The sequence below is a fragment of the Lineus longissimus genome, chromosome 3 (assembly GCF_910592395.1).
Source record: "Lineus longissimus chromosome 3, tnLinLong1.2, whole genome shotgun sequence".
In the NCBI taxonomy this organism is placed as follows: Eukaryota; Metazoa; Nemertea; class Pilidiophora; order Heteronemertea; family Lineidae; genus Lineus; species Lineus longissimus.
In genome coordinates, this window is record NC_088310.1 from 25,267,897 (window position 1) to 25,288,992 (window position 21,096).

General features: G+C 39.3%; 1 protein-coding gene across 4 annotated transcripts; it reads left to right on the forward strand.

Annotated features, from left to right (window-relative positions):
- The first annotated feature begins 564 nt into the window (after positions 1–564).
- Positions 565–17,726, forward strand: LOC135484358 (SERTA domain-containing protein 2-like). Of its 4 annotated transcripts, none has more exons than XM_064765731.1 (2): positions 565–756; positions 7,998–17,726. In XM_064765731.1, exon 2 carries the CDS (start codon positions 8,005–8,007, stop codon positions 8,986–8,988), a length of 984 nt encoding a protein of 327 aa, XP_064621801.1. In that variant the 5' UTR covers positions 565–756; positions 7,998–8,004; the 3' UTR covers positions 8,989–17,726. The 4 variants fall into 4 exon arrangements, with proteins under 4 accessions (XP_064621801.1, XP_064621800.1, XP_064621799.1 ...); XM_064765730.1 differs by lacking the exon at positions 565–756 and adding an exon at positions 5,124–5,258; XM_064765729.1 differs by lacking the exon at positions 565–756 and adding an exon at positions 6,632–6,838.
- Positions 17,727–21,096: the final 3,370 nt, after the last annotated feature.

The window sequence follows — 21,096 nt, forward strand, 5'->3', positions numbered from 1 at the left end:
TTGGAAGCAACATGGAGATATGTTGTCACAACTAGTCTTGTCACAACCAGTCTTGTCACAACCATGCTTTTATTGTCATAAATTGTGGTTTTTTACTTTGTAATTTGTTCTAGTTTCAAACTAGTTTAATTTGATTTAATGTAGTTAGAAAGAAGGGTATAACCATTGCTTGAATATATGTGGGTCATTTATGCATGTTCTTTCTGTGTGGCACGTGCCGAAACTAATGGGTTTGAATTTGGCGCCTTGGAATACTTAATCAGGCAATCAGCACGTGATACATGATGATTGACAGCTGAAGCCCGAAACATAGCGCTGAAGAAAGTTTATAATCCAATTGGCCAAAATGATAATAAACACAGCCATGACAGCTAGACCTATGCATAAAATATCTTGGGCTAAAGTATGGTAGTGTTTCACCACATCTAAATGTATTGTTGAATTCTTCGGTACAAAAATAATTTTATTTCCTTTATTTACGGCGGTAGAATATTTAGGTGAGATTATGAGCCAATCAGAATCTCGCAAATCTGATGGTGAGGTAAAGCAGTCAATCAAATTAGTGACAATGATCGCTGACTAAATCTGAAAGTCCTGTTCGCAAATTTCTTTCTGTTCAGTTTCCTTTAACCGTAGTTCTCGTCAGTCCTACGAGGAGCAGACGTCCAAATGTTTCGCCGAAAGAAGCCACGATCTTGACATTCCTAGAGAAGACAAAATAGTCGAGATTCTCTGTTGAAAGTGCAACAATCAAAGGCAAGTTTTTCGCCGGGTTCGACTCCATATTTTCTGTGTGTATTTTTGTGTACAATGCATTGGTTTCTCAGCTGAGAGGCCATCACTCCTCTTGTTTTGGGGGGAAATCTACCCTGAAAAAGTACTTTTCCACCATCGATCCTGTTTTAGTATTGTGTCATGTCACTAAGTGTTTGTATTTTATAACACTAGCTGGTTATTTTCGTTCATAATCACTGAATTCAGTCAGTGTTGGTCTTTCCTTTGAATGACCCACTTCTGGAACTGGGCCAGCGGTTTCCAAAGAACATGGCGTTACTGACTCAGCTCAGCTGGAGAGAACCTGTCACTTGTGGTTTCGCCTGGTTCATTGCTGAGTAGCGACTCTTTGTAGAATGAATTTCACGTTAACGTCAAGAATCTTTACATTCAGATTGGCATGATTGGTAAGTCTCGAAAAATAGATGAAGTTGTACTTGTATTGTAGTTGACTTGTTGAGCCCGAAGCCGAGGTGCCGCATGTCTCCGAGCTGGGCATTTTGGATTGGCAGTCATTTGTCACGTTTGTACGATGATGGGTAATGGTATGGTCAAACATCCTTTTTTTGTCACATGAGACCATTTTTCATTATGACGTTTACACTATCTCGTCCTAATGAAAATAAGAGGGTTTAGGCCTATAGTTCATGATACATGTATCGTGATGAAATAGCGACTATAGGATAGGCCTACTGTGTAAGTGTGTTAGAAGGGACGTTTTGACTATGAAAGCAAGCAGTGGTTCAGATTGAGTGGACCTCTTGTGAAATGAGAGACACAACGCATCTAATCCAAAAGTTAGTGAGACGACTGACGTCGACCTAGGCCCTGATAATGCAGATATCTGCAGAGTGAAACCAATCAGGTCACATTTCAGAGTCAGATATCCAGGCTATGGTTTAGCACAATCCCAAGTGAACACTTCTACAGTCAATCCATGGGGTTATACTTCATAAAGTTCATACTAGATTCACATCAACTTTAACCCTATTGGTGAAACATTCTCCTATCTCAAATTTATGCATGGTTTAAACCAGAGTGTACGCTGGATACAGTAAGCCAATTTTCCTTGTGCAAGGGGATTCCGCTCTCAGTGTCCTTGTGAAAGGGTTTCTTGAGGCAGGTGCTGCCTGCTACATGCTAGACTACAGTTTCAGATATGATGCCCTGTCCAACACCCCAACGAGATAAATAATGAAAGTGGTCACTATTAACTACTCTAAGATTCTGCTTTCTTTTCTTTTGTGATCATTTGGTTAGTTTCCTAGATGAAAACGGTCACTGGGAATTCCCCTCACCTTTAATACCGTGTAATTGGCATGAAAAATCCTTTGTGGTACCATCAATGATTTATGTATTCATGAAGTGTGCCACTAGCTGAGCGTTTCATAAACCAACTTGCTTGTGAAAAACCACATAAACTTGAAAGCTCTATTCATGCAAATTGTATGTAAGCTTTATAACTGTAGGTGTTATGTCTATGATCTCGCAATAGAAAACCTTACCATTAAATGGCTGAACTTTTGTGAAGAGTCATTCTGATTGGGCCAAAGGCAGCGATTGATTTTCCTCTTTCATAACCCACCTGTAACTAGTAGACTATTGCTCAAACATTGGAAACAAGCTGATTAATATTCATGATCTCATTTTGATATTCAGTGGGTCAAGTGTGACATACATGTTGTGGTAATACTTATGGGGGATTCTTCCACTAAAATCAAGCAGTGGCATTACAACTAAAAAAACAACTGAAAACAAATTCAGGTGTGTTCTGATTTTTTCGGAAGCAGAGAGTCCAGCTGAAAAGAGTGTCATCAAGAATCTTTGCCACCGTCTTCTATTGTAAAAGGTAAAAAAGATGTTCTGATAAGTCGGTGCCTGACATCCATGGTATCCTGATTGCTAATCCCCACCCCCACAGTCATGACAGTGTTCTGTCAACCATCCCAACTTCTTTGCAGTCTCGTTCTAGAAAAATGTGACATGTACATGTAAATAATAATGATTGAACAAATGTCACTGACAGTGAAGAACTAGTGTACTGGTACACCTTCCAAGGCAAGTGATATGATCCACATTTTAAAACGTTTGACAAGAAGATTTAGTGATCTTCATTTTCAAGTCGAAGTAGTGTTGGCATTTCTTGTGTTAGTCAACCTGCGCTCACAGCTCTGCCATTTCAACAATTTCATGAGGTTTCAAAAACTCCTCTTAATAGGTGTTTGTTCATTTCCCTGGAAGTGTGGGCAATCTCCACATTTGATGACAGTTCACCCAGCAGAATTACATTTATTGTAGGTCCAAACAACGTATGTGTAGGCTACCTTTTCTGAAACTCTCTATCATCCCTAAACCCACATGAGATTCTTGCCTTTCCTATCTGAACCCACATCAGACTTTCACCTATTCTATTGAAACCCACGTAGCGCACACTGTGGGCTCTTTCCAATTACATCCTAATCGACTCCTCGCCATTAAAATATTCCATCACCAACCTGTTCGCTGGCTCCTATGCTAGCTACAGATGGCAGCGTTGTACATCTTCACCTGACCGTTTCAGCGTGAGCTGCCTGGGGCCAAAATATCGCTAGTTTCTATCTCCATGGTGATAACATCGTGATTTACGCCAGCCATTCTGCATCAGAAGTGAATGAAACAAAACAATCAAGCGCGATATTGATTTTGTGTATTGACTAGATGTACTAAGAGAGGTAACCTCCCAGTGTTATTTGTACTTCATACAACAGCTACATGTGATGGCATCTAAATCCTTAATTGTACCAAAGATCGAATTTACAAGCATTTGATTATTTGAATGGCTTTATTTAATATTTTTAAAATGGTTGAAGTTGTCGTTGGAGTGGGGTGAGAAGGTGCATGGTTGTGTATTGGGTCAATGTCCTGGATTCTGGTATTTGCGATCAGGAAATTCTTCATGAATGAGCCCATCTGAAAGATAGTGCTGGTGCCATGCCCTTGAACAATATTGCTGATACAATATATTTCCTAATTGTCTTTTGCAATTTGTGCAGAATTTTTGCAAATGGTCCATTGTTTCTGAAAAAATATGATTTCACCATCAATATGTTACTTGGTACTAATATGCAAGTATGAACCGATTAAGCCTGTCCATCATGGCCTTCTAGAAGGTTGTTGAGGTCATCAGGTATTATCATTTATCAACTCGTCCTCCACCTAAGCAAGTGACCTCAATCGTCAAACAGCGGTGGCCTTGTGTCCTCGCACAGCCTGATGACTGGGTTTGGATTAGTGAATACGCACACATCGTATGTGCATACTAGTATGACCCAGTCCTGAGCTGACCTAAAGCAATTTTAGGTGAAAAGTTTATGACCGTGGTCTGTACTAATACACATATAATCAGGTCAATAAACGGCATTTGTGAATAAGAAGGGTGCCCTGGATCGAGCAGTTTTGTTCAATATATAAAGTAAAGTTTGACCCAATGAATATTATATGTTGTTAGTATGGATGGTGATATGTTGTGTTAAAAAAAATCATCAATTCCCCTAAAAGAACTGACACTACACAATAGATTCTGGTGAGTCTATTGTCAACTTCCGTGGGGGGGATTATCTTTTGACCAGTTTGGAGATTTGTCCTCTGAGTGAAGATCAGTGTATCTAAACCGAAGGTGAAAATCATCTTATTTGTGATCAGGGTCATTTTGTTCCACATCCTTGTCAGTTCCCAGAATGCCCTTGCGCATGGTGTTCCCAGATTGTGACTCAGTGTGTACAACGCTAGCGACGTTGCCTATAAATCTACTGATATTGATCGGACAGCCGCATCCCAAGCTTGGAGTCGCAGCATCTCCAATGGCCCATACTGTTGGTAACGCTGAGTTTCTGTGGTGATGAACAAGGCATGACGTCTGCATCTCAAGGGCATGAAGGCGGGTGGTAGTAGGGGCTTCAAATTCTATGATTGCGGCAACCTTGGATCAGTGTCAAACTGACTGATTCCTTTTGTCCTTGATGTCGTTAAGTCTGATGGGTGTCACTTCCTCTATAACATGTATAACATTTATAATACCATGAAAAGATATTTTTAAACCATGATTGCATATACAGTATATCCAAATATATCTTAAAATTTGAAGAGATTTACCCGTTTCCCGGTTGCCACTATGAACGTCAGCCCACACTCTTTTCATATTCAGTCTGCCGTTTAGGGAGTCATTCTCAGCTGACTTTCTGGGACACATGTAAATTTATTCAGATTAGTTTCTCTTTAATTATATCACAATCATAACTTGGGGAAGTAACGTATGTGTCAATCGACAATCGCTGAATCGGTATTTCTATTGGGAAAAACCGCTTGTGGCACACTTTTATTGCAATAACCTATAGAGAAAGTCATAGTTTGGTTATGTGTTGTACTGGATAAACGTATTTTGTCTGTGTCTCGAATCAGTGTTGGACTACATGTTGTGTGTAGGATATAATGGGTTCATTATCATGGTAAGCCTGATTTGACCACGTTTTGGTGCACTACCGTCTGTCGGCAGTCCTGTGTTCCTCTGTAAGCCTAGCCTTTTGAGATGCCTACATGTTTATGCTACAAGAAAAGTGTCATCTCAAACTTAGATGATTTGTCAGCTGACAGGCTGCTCTACAATTTCGTCAGCTGACCCTGTTTGGCAGAATATTGGACTTGGGCTTAATAAATTTGAGCATAAACTTGATAACATTTGAATTTTGATTTTGAAAACGTAAAACTTGCCATCCAGTCAAAGCGTGAGTGTAGCCTGGGCATGTCGGGACCCACCTCAAGCAAGTCGGCCACACATCATCTGTTTTGTGTACACCACCCAGTTCGGGAGTTCTCAGTAGTGTCAAAAATAGATTTTGCGTATTGTACGCTGTGGTTGGGTGTATCCTTTGTTCGTTGGTTCAGTACATCTGTATTGGCCTACACAAGTTACTCATGCCGTCACATATCCAGCCTGAGTCTCGTTGATGGGCACTTCGCCAACACTTCACCAGGATCTGATACAAATTGATCGTACAGCAAGCGTGTGTTTTGGAAATGAAGGTGTTTTGAAATGAGCTACTACATGCACATGTTGGCATTCTGAATCTTATTATCGAAAAAAGTTGTTATGGTCTTCCATCTTCCCAACTTCTTTGATTGAGCCCCCATGTTGTTGTGGGGTTGCATCGGGATCAACGATTCCATATCTATATATTCTCAGAATGAGTAAGGTGGTAACTAAAACTACACATACTGAGGGTGGTTGAGGGCTTGGTTGGGATTTTAGTCATCTTACCCCAACCCACTTGTAGCCCTTCACAAAGATTTTCTCAAAAACATGATTCTTAGTAACTCCACGTGTATCTGTTCATGCTGTTACATTCAGCTGTTGGTATCAGATAACTTTATTAAAGAAAAACATACGTGTTCTCTTTTGAAAAAGAACAATCAGGAAGTCCCCCCCCCCCCTCCTCTTCCACACACGTCCTGTGTTTTTGGGCAAATCCTTTAGAAGCCCAAGTATTGCTAGCCATTTTAAATGGTTAAAATGTTTCTCACAACTTAAGGGATTGTTTTCTCGACATTTTATATTTTTAGCCTTCCTAAATCTATTTCCATCCCAGAGTTATTAATACATCTTTACTCACATTCTGCCGCATGCAGTTATAAGTCATCCTAGCAATCTTTTTCCATAATTGGCGCATAGCACTTTACCCTTTTGTGGTAGCATGTTAGCAGTGTGACGTTATTCGTATGAAATTAGCGCGATAATTCATGCTAATCCAATGCACAGCATATTGATCCGATCATTGACATCATCGCCAACGTGTTTCTACGTTGTGCTAGTGCCCAGTTTCGCTACATGACGCTTTGGAAAATTACCGTTGAATGTAGCGACGGTTCCCACGTCAAGGACGGTATTTCACCGCCTACTTGGTTTTACCTAATACAGAAATGATGGCCTGATGGCTTTCTGTGTCATTTTGTTATTCAACGCTGTTCTGGATAGATAGAGATTCTCATTTCTCGACCTTTCCTATAAAGCCATGCACTTCTTACGTTCCCAGTAAGTTGTTAATTTGTTGTGCGTGGTGTCACTTCGCGTTATTGATTTTGAATTTTCATTGCTGAGTTTGGTGTTTCATTATTGCTGTTATGCACGAAGCCTAGTTTACAAGGCTTTTCCTCAGGTATATTCTCAGGTGTACACGAGTATTAGGATAATGCATTAGTATTTAGGTAAGTACTTCGCTTGTGTATATGATGTGATTGTGATGTGTTGTCAGGTCCTTTTCAGTTCTATCAGTTTTGTGAAACATTTCTTATCTTGGATTTTGGGATTTCCTTTAATTGTTAAATCTAAAAAACAAACCTATACTTGATTGATTATTAAAATTAAATCAGTAAACTGAAGATTTACTCTGATATTATGACGAAGGCACTTCGTCAACTCGGTACTGGTAGACCCATACCATTCCGATTGATCAGTCTTAAAATTTCTTTCCTGTAGATTGGAAATATGTTTGCTCCTCCTTCAGTTGGGAACATTTGATATGCATATCCCTCATGGTGATCCACCCACGTCCGTCCTTGGTTGACATTGTTTTCCACGGAAGTTCTTGCATACTGTGATAGTAGGCCCTATGTATTCATTGAAAACGTACGTCATGAGGCCTGTATTGCATTATAATGTCGTTTGTTTAGCATTATCGTTTGTGCTATAACCTGTATCAATTAGGGGTGCACCTGCTTTAGGCTTGTGTGATGAAGGGCTACTGATCAGATTGTTTTGATCCAACTTGAACGGTTTGGCGCAGAACGGGGTAAATTTCTCGATTTTCGTATTATGTTCATATGGTTTTCCGCAGAAAATGAGAAGAGCTTTGTAACTCAAAATGAAAAGGTCTAGAAATTACAGGTGAACATCTAAACCATTTTCCAAGTTCTTGTGCGGAATGTCTGATCCTGAAGCTATGTTGCTGATATTGCATTTTACCAGTATCTGATGAATAATCTGACATTCATTTCAGGCATTGTAGATGCATAATTATTGGATACCAGTCCTGAGGTTTTGTTTGTTTCTTCATCTATGTAGCAATGCATGCATTGACACCTGCTTTAGTTGATAAGCAGAAAAATAATATTTGCAAGTTGCTAGGTGTTCCTGTGTCAAACACAAAATGGTTTTGTTTTAAGCTCATATTTTCATGATTTTCTCATTTCAGGTATGCAATGCTGGGCACAGTTCAAGTGGGCATCAAGCGGAAGCTGGATGATTCCAGTCTCTTCGACAAATCATATCATGAGCAACGCCAGTCCATCCTCAACATTTCCATGTGCAAGTTGAAAACATTCCCGAAGCGTCGTGTCGAGCCGTCGCTCCTTCACTCTGTCCTCATCTTCAACACGCTCCGCTGTATCGAACATGAGCTCCAGGAGGAGGGTGTCAGTGTCAACCCGGCGACGACACCTGCATTCCTCCCCAGCATACAGTCTCAGGATACCGTCAACTTAGATCCATTGCCAGGTGCTGACACCTCAAGTCATAATCTAGAACTACATAATACGAAATTGGAATCGAAAGGTGCTCAATCTGTGTCAAATCTAACGCAAACATGTCGGACAATGTCGGTGACACCAATACCGATGGACACGAGCAGTCCGGACACTGCCAGTCCAGTCTCCACCAAAATTGTCAATGTTCAGGTGCCACCTATAGCTTTGCCAAAAGAACAAAGTTCAAATGTTACAAAACCTGCTGAAGTTGATATCAATAGCAATTTAAGTTCTTGTGAATCGATGAACACGACTTTGACAGAATTTAGTAAACTGCTAGCATCTCAGTGGACTACAAACTCAAATAGCAATAGTGGGAATGGTGTCAACTCATCTATAAACGGCTTTACTGCTAGTGCTATGTCTACTGCTGCGTCAAATTTTTCGACTGCAGCATCGAACTTTTTCAGTTCTAACTCGAGTAGACTGGATGATTTCTTTAGTGACGCCGACCTGGACTTGTCCGTGTATGACTTTGATCTCTTCTCGCCAATATCAACAAACATGAAACTTACGCCATTGAGTGCGGAGGAACTCCTGCACACGTTTCCATCGCCGACTGACCCATTGGTTCCGTTCGCCAGTGCAGGAGGGAGTTGCAAAAATGACGTCTTTTGTGATGATTTAGACCATATCATGCAAGTTTTAGTGGGTATATGACCCAAACTTTAGTCATTTTTAACTGGTTTCAAATGTTGATCATTTGAAATAGTGCACCAATAACTTGTCGAGGCATCATCCATTTTAGACAAACATCTATAGACACTTCTAGTCTTGAACTGTTTGCCTAGTGTATTTATTATTATTTATTTGGACACAAGAAGAACCTGCTTTTAAACCAGGATCATGAGGTAATAGTATTTTCCTACTCCAAATTCTATATTATTGGCGGAAGTATTTACACGCAATTCAATTGTTTTTATTTGAAAATGACAAAAACAAAAAATGATTTGTGTGTGGACTTGTGTGCATTGCACGCATGGTGTGATACTGTCGGTACGTGTTGTGATGCGTTCGTTAGTCGGACTATTTATCGTGCGAGTCATGTGACTGGGGACTTATTTATAAACGATATTAGACAATGCCTGAACGTGCCATTAAAATGTGATAACATAAGGAGATACCATCATGACACAGGAGAGAAGTTACATCACGGACCCAACGAACTATCAATTCTTGGAAGGAGGAGCCAAGAATCAGACTCTACGTATCAGGGACTCATTTTATGATACATTTATGCTGCTTTTGTTCTGAACAAAGGACAAATTTTCCCACCATTTTTCTAACATATTAGTTAGGAAGGTATTTTCCGAGACCAAAGAGTTATTATTAGTGGCAAAGTACAGTATATATGCCTCTGAGATTTCTAAGCCAGTAGAATGATATCAGCCCCGAAGCTTTTGGCGGGGTTACAGGTTTGTGTACATCATATTTCAGCGTTGTCATGCTCAGCAAGATGTGTTCTCGCCCACCTGTTCAGCAGTTATTTGTGCACAGATGACTGTGAGAGCGTATGGACATTGTTGTACATCCTCGGTTGAGCTTGGGTGAGTAGGGCTGAAGTATCGTTAGAAATATCAAGGAGACCAGGTCTATTGGGGCCAAAGTTGGTCCAGATTTTGACTGTAGACGGTGATGTCAACATAATGGAGAAAACCAATGTGTCTTCACGTATGACCATATCGTACAGCAATAGCTGCGAAAAAGTGGAAAACCACAATATTTCAGTCCTTGTTGAGCGAAAAGCTGGTGTTTACCATTATAAAACTAAAGGTCTTTCATACTTTTCTTGGCTGGTCAATGTAGCTTGATGCTGCTGACACTCAGACATGTCAGATAGGCAATATGAGTGACTGTTTTTAAAAACATGCCTTTGGCTGGGTTGTTCTTAGTGTTTGGCTGAAAACTAGTGAAATGTTGGACGGGAAACTTGGGTACTTTGAATTTTTCTAGCATATCTTCTGCAGATGATTTTCATTTTAAATTTGAGCTAAACCATGTTCAGTTTTACCAGACCAGCATTTAGCAATACAGCTGATATTCAATCATCCCAGAGATTTGAAACATTTCCTTCTTTTTCATTTACTTTGACAAAAGGGATATCACACAAGGGGTCAAAGTTTAGCCAGAGGGCTCAAAAATCACTAATCAAAAGCTTATTTTTGTTACAAAAGCACTGTCTTGGGAAGATGCATCAAGTGAAATAAGAAATGTAGACTTTGTGAACAAAAGCACTGCTTTACCATATGTGCTATAAACAGTGATGTCGACTGTGGTTTTAAGTACTCTAATGTTTCAAGAACTATAATGTTTGCATCTTCAATTTGATAGGCCTGTCTGATCTCAGTGGTGCCATTTTGGTAAAACACCATCTCAAAACCAGGCCCCGGTAAAACGTGGTGTAGTATTGATAAGTCAAAGGAGGTGAGAATTTTACCTCACCAGGGGCAACAGAAAACAGCAGATATGTGCTGTGGTGTTCAATGCGAGTAGAAATACTTTTTTAGGAGAGAAAATTAACTGACATGCATGTAAGTGTGCAGCAGGGTGATCTCAGATCCAGGCCTTCCTTACATTGCAACTACATTGAAGTCACATTGAGATTTGAAGATTATTAGTTAAGAATACAAAATACACAATTGTATATGTTGAGTTATTGCCTATGGTAAACCAAATGTCATACATTACTAATTTCAAATGTGAATTTTTGTCGGTGAAAACATGTGACATTTTTGGCATTTCAAGAAATTTTTTCAGTCTATTGTGATGTCAAAGTCTGGATCTGAGTCATTTTATAAACTGCATGAGGCAGCCTGAAATATTGACAGTTCTTATCTAGGTCAAAGTTTGTACCTTTAAACAATGAAGTATAGTCATTGCTGATGACATACATGTATAGGTCTTACATAGGCCCACAGTGAAGGTAGTCGGAGTTCATTTTAACTCATTGACAACCAATGGAAATTTGCTTGATAAAAAGGAGCATTCAAGGTTGTCCAAACTGATCTCATAGTTAGTGCTTTAAAGCCAGCTCTTAACAGTAATCCATCTAAGTGCTATCATGATCATCGTGGCAATGTTGAAGCCACTGCAAAGGTCGGCAAGTCACTCAGCCTATCAAAATTATACTGAAAATGTGGTACATTGGTTTTAGCACTTTTCTTCTGGTTTCATGAGTTGTCGGCTATGATTGCGATCAGTTGAAAAGGGCAGTGATGTGCACTGTGAATGCTGAACTGACAAGTTGATGACCAATTATTGCCCTAGTATCTTCATGAAGTGACCTGCTCCAAAGTTGGACGATCAGTTTATTTCTTTGGTGTACTTATTGGGCTTGTCCTGTATGTTTCCAAAATCATGGCAATTAAAACTGCCGAAAGCCAGGAATGAAATAGTATTTATCAGAGTGAGTATTGTATTGTATATACTTGTATTTAATTTATATATTTGTATCAAATAAAGTGTCGGCCTACAGAGGTTGACGACAGAGATGCATTTGCGAAGACAACACCTTGTTCATATTGGTCATAAATGTCAATTTTATTGTGCATGGTAACTTATTTTGAGTTATATTGTAACTTTTAGTAGAATCTGTATACGCGAATAGATTTAGACAGTTCATGTTCATAATAGATTTGAGGCCAACTTGTAGGATCGAAGCGGTACTCCCACCCTTAGATAGGAATTTTCCAAATATTTATGCCAAAGTTATCGATGTCATTAGATCTCTCGGAGAGAGTCGACTGTGATATTATAATGTTTTGGTGATGTGTAAATTTTTCATTTGAAGTCCGCCTCGGTCCTCGTTGGCTGTATTGTCATATTTGTATATAGTGTTGATGCAATTGAGGTGGTATTCTCAAATGTTTATATGTATCATAACATGTAGTTTTGCTACAAGACACCAGTTGAAATAAGTTTCAGAACGTAAATTTTACTATTGAAATTCAGAGAAAGTCTCGTGTGCTATGAGGGTCCATTTCATTTTGGCTGATATACAAATACATGTTGTGAAGGTAAGAGTTTCTCAATACCAGTTGTTGGTATATCTGCAGATGAATGAAATGTAATTGATGATTGCAATAAGGAACTGAGATTCCACAAAAATCAATAGTTTGCTCTGGTTATATCTTCGATAGATTTCAGATGATTTCTATGTTTTTTGTCTATTTGTAAGTTGTTTTAAACAGAGTCTGTGTCAAGCACTCGTTGGTGATTTTTCACCTCACTTGGTCATATTTGAGAATGCCACTTTTTGTTTTGTACAGTTTTGTAAAAATCAAAGTGAATGAGATGAAATTTTTATATTATATTATAATATGAACTATTAAAATGTTTTATGCCACCGGGGTTTGACCTGCACTGAAAATTGAGCATTTGCTGAAATTTACCAATTAACAGAAAAAGGCAAAGTTCCTGTGGATAGAAATATTTGAAACAATGAAACAAAGTCTGTAGACAGTTTTGATAAAACAGCTAGTTTGAGAAATTTGTCATTATTATTTGAAATAAGCTGTTACTAGTGTTAGTATTTGAATTTTGTCCATTTAGAATGAAATGATGACAAACGGAACTTGATGGAGATGATACTTTTATAGTATTCGCATCAGTGTCATGATAATCCTCGTTATGCTACACTTGTAATGCAGCCGTCAGTGCAAATCATGTATCCCCCATCTCAGGCAGTCAACTTTTGTAAGTAACTCTCTAAATAATGATGAAGGGGTTCAGAGGTGTTTGATACTTATTTTCATGATCAACAGGTGGAAGCGAACAGTTTGCTAGAACTCGACCTTACTTCAATGCCGATTGAGCAGGAGGAGGGAGGGGGAGGGGTACAGGGTTAGCATTGACTGCTGCAAAAAATAATTGATCAAAGTATTTCTTTACATATTTATATTAATATCTTGTGTATTTTGATTGTGACATTCCAGTCTCAAGTCAGGCCCCAAGGACAACACATTTTTTGTGTCAGTAAAGTTTCAAATGTTGTGTATGAGAGTCTGTACTTGTGGGTTGGTTTACCAAATTGTCAAAATTGTTAAGACATTTTGATGGGCCAACAAGTCTTTGTCATGTGGTTTGGGTTGTATGAGCATGTATGAAACAAAATGAAAACCATACAAAGCAATATTAAAAGGGTCAAATGTGAATTTGACGGTTATGTGTGCTTCTTCTGAAATAGCTGGTGCCAATCTGTGCTCTTCAAGTAACAGATTGCGACATCTCGATGCAATTCGTATAAAAGTTTATTATCAACTTTTGAGGGCTAAAAACATATCATCAAATGACCAGAGTTGCTGTGTCTGACATGACTTCTCAAAATGCTTATCCACCCTTTTCGGTGTCATCTTTGTCACTAGATGTCATGTAAGCCCTTCTGGTAAGCCTAAACTTGTCAAAAACTGAATTGGCTATGATAATTTGAATTATCCGGCATAGCAATAGGGCTACGATGCTGCCCATACCATTATCTGGTGGCAAACTCTTCCATCTTAATATCTTGTCATCCAGAGATCCTTCCTGTAGATGGCTCAATACACCGTATTCTCTATCCATCTCCATCAACCTGAAGAGACATACGAACCATCCTTGTTTTCCTGAGCTATTTCGAGTGATTCCATCTCACCGCTCAAGATCGTCATTGCAACGTGCTACTATTCTTTTCTACATTTATACGTTTATATATATTTTCGTACTTTGGTTTCGTCTCATATGGTTTTCGTCTTTAACACTGTTGCTTTCTGCTTGCAAATGTTGTCTATTTGATCAAAGAGCAGAAATGATCAGGAATGTCAGGTCAGGATTTCAAACATTTGTTATCTACGTTTAATACTTGTGTGTCATAGACTGAGAGTATGGGTTTAAGCCAGCGGAGAAGCTTTGAAATTTTATTATACACCAATGATCAATTAGGCCAAGTACACTATGATTTTCAATGCTTCTCAGCGAGACTAAACCAGGACTCTCACTATGTTCAGCATGGGGTCATATCAATTGAAATTTTGGGTAGTGAAAAATTAGTTATCAGAATCTGCAATAAAGATTTCAAAATCAAATTCTATCCAGCTGATGAAAATTTTCCATCATTCAGGTACAAAGGAGCAAATGTGCATCCTATATGCATTTTTTGCCTTGAGTCAGCTTGAAATCACCGCTCACCTTGGCTATTTACTGCTGCTACTATGTATCAAGTATTTACCTGCGCCCGTTGATTTTATTGTTGCCATGCTTGATGAGCTATACTACCAACCATATTGCTTGCTAAATCAGTTTCTCACTTATTCACTCGCCATCAAAATCGGTGTTCCTTTACCTATGTAATCTACAGCCTTCTGCGATAGGTAATTAAGAGCTCTAGGGTTGTCTTGAAAGCTTGATATGTATAGACCCAACCAATGGTTTCACCTCTTAGTTGGAATGGGTTAGAACAGAGGCAACATTGGGTGTCAAAATGCCTCAGCTTCCAAGTTGAAAAACGAATAAGCTTTCTGAAAAAATATCAAGCATAATGAAATTTTCCTTTAAATTTGTCAGCTTCGTCATTGCCAATTGCAGTTGATGCAAGTTGCAAACTTAACATTAATACTTGAATAATTACTGAAATTTAAAGCCAAAAAAAGATTTTTGAAGAGCAAAATATGACCATCAGTGTCGATCCAAAATTCAAATCAATCCTTCATTGGGTGCTACAGTTGGTTTTCGTCCCCCAGGTCTTTTCCACCAGATTGCTCGTTGTCAAAGTTCATCCCTAAGTTCAAATTTTTCAATAGCAGGATATTTTCGTGTGTGACCCCCTGATCCAGGGCAGGCCAGACAAAAGTCCATCCCACTTAGTCTGGCTCTGGTCTATTGTCATCTGCTACTGCCCGTTCCATTCTTTTACGGGGAGTCGTTGAGTCGCTATATTTATGAACAGCACACCATCGAGTCAGCCAGGGAGACCATGTATGCATGGTGATACATGTTCAACTGAGAAGTAGTACATCACCGGCTCTTGTGAAACTGCTGAAGAACAGCCATTGATTTTGTGCGCTGGCTCATTATGTGCCGGGAACATTTCTATAGCGATCGGGGCTAGAGGACGGTGATTTACTGGCTAGTGGAACCGACTGAGTATTCGGATCACAGATAGAGATATACACTGATGATATGGAGTGATGAATTTATGGAGAGGCTGGTTTCAGCCTGTCTTGATCGAAGAAATAATGGCGATATAAAAATCTGAATCCTATATTGGAAATTAAGACTTATAAAGTTTTCATATACCCAAAATTTTGGCTATGTAAAGGTTCAGATCAGTGTTCTGATAAATTTTCCTATTAAAACCTCCGGTCTTGAATCTTCTGATGAGTTTGAATTACTTTCTTTGCTAATTCAAAGCAAAATGCTAATGGGTTAATGAGGTGTAATTGAAGCTGCCTGAATTCCTGATCAAGATCAAGTGCTCACTTTCACTCCTGGCTTAGCTCCTGTAAGTTTATACTGTCGAGTAAATCATGTTATAGCTCAGTAGGCATTGAGCCAACATGCTGACCTCTGAATGCCTTAAATATTTTATGCAGCCCAATACAAACTTTTCTATTCTTATTTATATGTTGTGGAAAGCAGCTATGGTTACATCTCGACTGGTAGGCAGACCCAGGAATTCTTTCAAGATATTCTGTACACAAAAGTCCATGGGGCGTACTGATATTTTATCAATCTGTACACAGAATAAAGAATTTGTTTTATTTTGCTCAATTCTTGTTTGCCCTGCTATAAGCTCTGTAACAGTTTTGATTCAAATCAGATTAGTGGCCTATGGTCAAATCAAGGCTTGATTTACTTTTATTGGCGAAGTGTGCCCCGGTTTGGGGACAAAGGATTGTAGCCTGCTAGGGTAATACTCAAGCGTCTGTACATAATTCCCATGTATTCTAAACTGTATTTATTTATCCTATTTAGAGAATGAGACAGGTGACCATTATAGGCGGCCATTTTAACTCTCAGTTGTACAATGTGTACCTATGAAGTGTGTGCTGGTAATGTGTTTCATTTTATCCAGAGCCAAAACCATGGTACAGTGTCTACAATATTTTGTACTGTATATTGGTCTTAGAAAAGGTGAAAATTAACTGTGCAATGCAGTGTTTCATTTTAACCTGAACCAGTTTTGTTTACATTATGTACTGCCTCTGTGCATGTCTCTTTAGTTCAGGTTAGCATGAAATTACTGCTTATTCCAGGGTATGATTCAGCCTTGTTCCACAGGCCTTGTCATTTCCTTTGGACGAGGTTGGGTATGTTGATGATGGTGTATTGACTGTAAGATATGTAGATATTGGGGCAAATGATGATGAATGAGTGAGTAATGGTGGATCATGACACAGCAGCTCATGGCAATACACAGTGACTGAGTGGGCCCAATTTAGACCAGTCAGGTTTTGATCAGCTCTGTGCAAGAATTTGGACAAAATCATATCATCCTTTGACAGATACAAAATAAAACTTTCAGGGTTGCAATTGAGAAAGAAAAAAACATGTTTTCCTTCAATGCTTTTACTTTTGTCACAAAATCATTCAAACATTCATCTCATATTTTCAATTCTGGAGATTAAACAATGTCACTCTCTTTCCTGCAAATTCTTTGTTGAAATATTCAATGATCAAAATCTGCCTGTGTATGGTTTCCCATAAAATGTTTTCAATAAATGATTTTATATTGAAAAAAAAAGTATTTTGTACTGAAACCGTTGGGTACAAATTTTAAGATGTTTATGCAATGTTTGCATCGTGCAGTTGGTAGAATTGGCCACAATTTGGTGGTCTGGAATTTTTCTACTTAAAATTCTCTTGGTTAGAATATGAAATCTTCTGCACTGTTATACATTTGTAAGATTTTCAAAAAATCAAAAATGTTTGATTAACCCTTTGAGAGCTGATAGTATGTTCTATTTGAAATGAAACATGACTCAAAATAGCTATGACATATCGTGTACGGTAAACCCAGAAATGTTCTTGTGCCTTCTGTTTTCGTGTTTACAGATAATAAATCACAAAAATATATGGCCGCCAAAACGAAAATATATTTAAAATTTGTATAAAGAATGCTAAATTAAAAGTACGCCAAAGTTGCAATTTTTACAAAAAAAGAAAAGGTTGAAATGAGATGACCACGAATATTTCCTGGTTTACGGTGCATTTGTTTATGTCACTTTTGAAGTTCTTTCAATGAAAATTGGATCATTAATCGGAAATTGACATTTAGAGGACTGTTACTCTAATGCTGTCATTCGTCTCAAAGGGTTAAAACTGGAGAAATCAAGGTGTAGGTCCTGTGTTATGTATAAGATAATTTATAAATAAAATTATGATGTTATGTATCATTTCATATAAATAAATGAAATACAAATTGATATTGAATCTTATTCTTCTATTATTTCACTCTCTGGTATCTCACTGGAGAAACAATCATCTGCCATTTCAAATGATGGTCTATCAGAAAAATGAAATTACAGATGACAGTATTGTGGGTCTTCCACCTGCAAGTCACCTGTACAAAATGGACCTCCTTGCAGCACATGGACGAATTCAATAGAGTAACTGGCCAAGGAATATTGGTCAAATACAGTGGAATCTGTCCACTTCTGGGAACCTCTGTTAAGAGAAGCCCTTCCTAAGGCAAACAGATCATGATGTTGTCCAAGCTCTCATAAGCAACCAAGTAGGCCCTTGTGTAGTAGGAGTAGATTCTGTGGCAAAGTTGGCATGTGCCTGTCTTCATGGTACAGTGAGACAGAAGCTCTACCAAAGGCAGAAGGGTCCTGGTGCTGGCCCAGCTCTCTCAGGTACATAGTCTGTAGGAGCAGTTTCTGTGGCAAGCTGGTCATGTGCCTGTCTTCAAGTATAGTGAGACAGAAGCACTATCAAAGATGCTGTCCCCTGGTAAACTGGGCATGCGCCTTTCTTCAAGTGTAGCGAGACAGAAGCTCTACCCAAGGCAGAAGAGTCCTGATGCTGTGCCCTGGCAAGCTGAGCATGCACCTGTCTTCAAGTGTAGTGAGACAGAAGCTCTACCAAAGGCAGAAGAGTCCTGATGTTGTCCCCTGGCAAGCTGGGCATGCGCCTGTCTTCAAGTGTAGTGAGACAGAAGCTCTACCAAAGATGCTGTCCCCTGGCAAGCTGGGCATGGGCCTGTCTTCAAGTGTAGAGAGACAGAAGCTCTACCAAAGGCAGAAGAGTCCTGATGTTGTCCCCTGGCAAGCCGGGCATGTGCCAGTCTTCAAGTGTAGTGAGACAGAAGCTCTACCAAAGATGCTGTCCCCTGGCAAGCTGGGCATGGGCCTGTCTTCAAGTGTAGAGAGACAGAAGCTCTACCAAAGGCAGAAGAGTCCTGATGTTGTCCCCTGGCAAGCCGGGCATGTGCCTTTCTTCGATGGTAGTGAGATAGAAGCTCTACTAAAGGCAGAAGAGTCCTGATGCTGTCTCCAGGCAAGGTTGGCATGTACCTGTCTTCAAGTGTAGTGAGACAGAAGCTCTACCAAAGACAGAAGGGTCCTGATGATGTCCCAGGGACATGACATGTCCGTGAGACATGGCAAGTTTGACATGGGGCTTGTCTTCAAATGTACAGTGCCAAGATAGAGGCTCTACCAAAAGAAGAAGGGTCCTCATGTTGTCTAGGGTAGCTCCCTGGTACTTGGCCTTGTCTTTCCCTAATCAGCAACTTAAACTCGACCACAAATACTACCAGAAACAACCATCAGTCCTTGAGGGATCACTACAAAAGCAAGGCCATTTGAAGTTAAAAGAAGGCAGCTACAGAAAACCAAGGAAATACAGCCTTAAAAGTCTTTTTGAGATCATTTAAATCGTCTTAGACACTGTGGCTGATCAGTGTGCTGTGACAGAGGGGCCGCTGAGCACCATTATATCCATCGAAGTTGGAACATCCCCAGCACTCTAACCCAGAGCCTAAGGATGACAGCATAAAAACAATTCAGGACATCATCATAAACGTCATGGAATATTGGTTTCTTTGCAAATGACCCGAGATCAAAGGCTGATAAACCACGTTGAAACGAACCAGTGAAATTAATCCATCTTAAAGAAGCTTTTATTTCATCCGTCCCCATCTCTTGGCACTTAATTCCCAGGGAGGGATACCCAGGCTCAGATACCATACCAGGTTCCAAACAGGTACCAATAGATAGATCTATGCTGTGTTTGGATATAAAAGCTTCAGTTTCACTTTTAGAGGTGCAAGATGGTCCCCTGGGGAAGATTGGGGGCACTAGGTTTGGAAAACATGGTCTTATGTCTGGTCAGTCCTCCTCTTTGGATGCTTCAATCAAATTGAAGTGTTGCCCAAGGTTGAAAGCATTGCACCTGTGTCTTATTGTGCTTGCCCTATTCAGCAGTTCAAACCCAATATCTGTCTCCAGCTGGTTGGTCATCCTAATATGTAGCTGTGTCATCAAGTACTGGCACTTTCCCTTCAAGTGTAAAATCACACCCAATCGCCAAAATCGAAGCAACCGCTTCGATTTCATCATTGCTTGTGAGTGACAACTGACAGGCTCCAGAGATTGGTCTTCACTCTGACTGCGAATCTGAAAGCTGGCCATACTTCTGTAGTTTTGTGACCCCAGAGGACACTTATCAGCGGTTATATGCACAAATCATGGATTTATGCCTAGGCCTGTTATAAGCATAACAATACTGACAATATATAGGCCTGGTAATAACATTAACTGTGTCTTCTACTGTTTGGAGGCCATTGTTATTGTGCACTAAATGTCTCTCATTTGGTGTATGTACAAATAAGAGAAATGAAGTAGTTCTTTGTTGGTTCAAGTGGAAATGTTTTTAGGCCTTTTTATTGGGAGATGGCCTTGTGTAAGTGATTTGGATATCTCTAGCTGCTAGCCTTGATAATGTGATGGCAAAATTTAAGCCTGGTCCGTATTGACAAAATAGTAATTGGTGTTAATAGTCCATCTCATTACATTGATGATAAGGATTGCCAAGCAAAGGCGACTCACACTAAAAACAGCATCTAGATTTCCCCACAAGTGTGTCACATTGTTTATCTCAGAAAACTAATTTCAGCACGATTGAGTCTCCTGACATCCCTGCTGCAGTGCGATGACCATATCACTATCACATGGGAAGTCATTTGAAAGATATTAATAATGTTGATCAAATAATCATAAAACTACTTTGATGCATAATGCTCCAGGATATAATGTGGGCCAATGGAACGGAGTAGGAGTTGTCATTTCCTGCATGTCAACAAAGAAAAAGCTTAGTTTGCAAATTCTTGGAGAAAATTGCCCACAAAACACAGAAAATTACTGATACTAGTAATGAAACATTTATAAGTGCAATAGTTTTACAAATGTAGTCTGTTGAGAATGAGAAAGTGAGAGCCAGGCTCATGTATCTTGAGGTTGTGGGATCATTGCTGCTTTGTATTGTGTCCTTGAGCAGACACATAACCCTACATTGCTTCATCCTTCCTTCGAGTAACCAGTCTGATTACTCTGAGATCCTTCCAAGGGAAACTGTTCATGACTCCAGTTGGTCCTTACCGATGTAGGTCTTTAACATAGTCAAGCTACTCATATCTTGCTGATTTCCATCTCCATCCAAAACACATCTTGAACCATGTAGTAACGATTTTCTAATTATCGAGACATTTTCCCACTGATAATTAGCATCAAATGAAGGATGAAATTAGTTCCGATGACTAAAATAAGCTGTTTTTTAAATGCTGGTGCCATT

Coding starts and splice junctions, on each gene's coding strand:
- LOC135484358 (XM_064765729.1), top strand. CDS start 6,819: ATGCACTTCTTACGTTCCCA. Junction 6,839..7,997: donor ATGCACTTCTTACGTTCCCA/GTAAGTTGTTAA, acceptor TTCTCATTTCAG/GTATGCAATGCTGGGCACAG.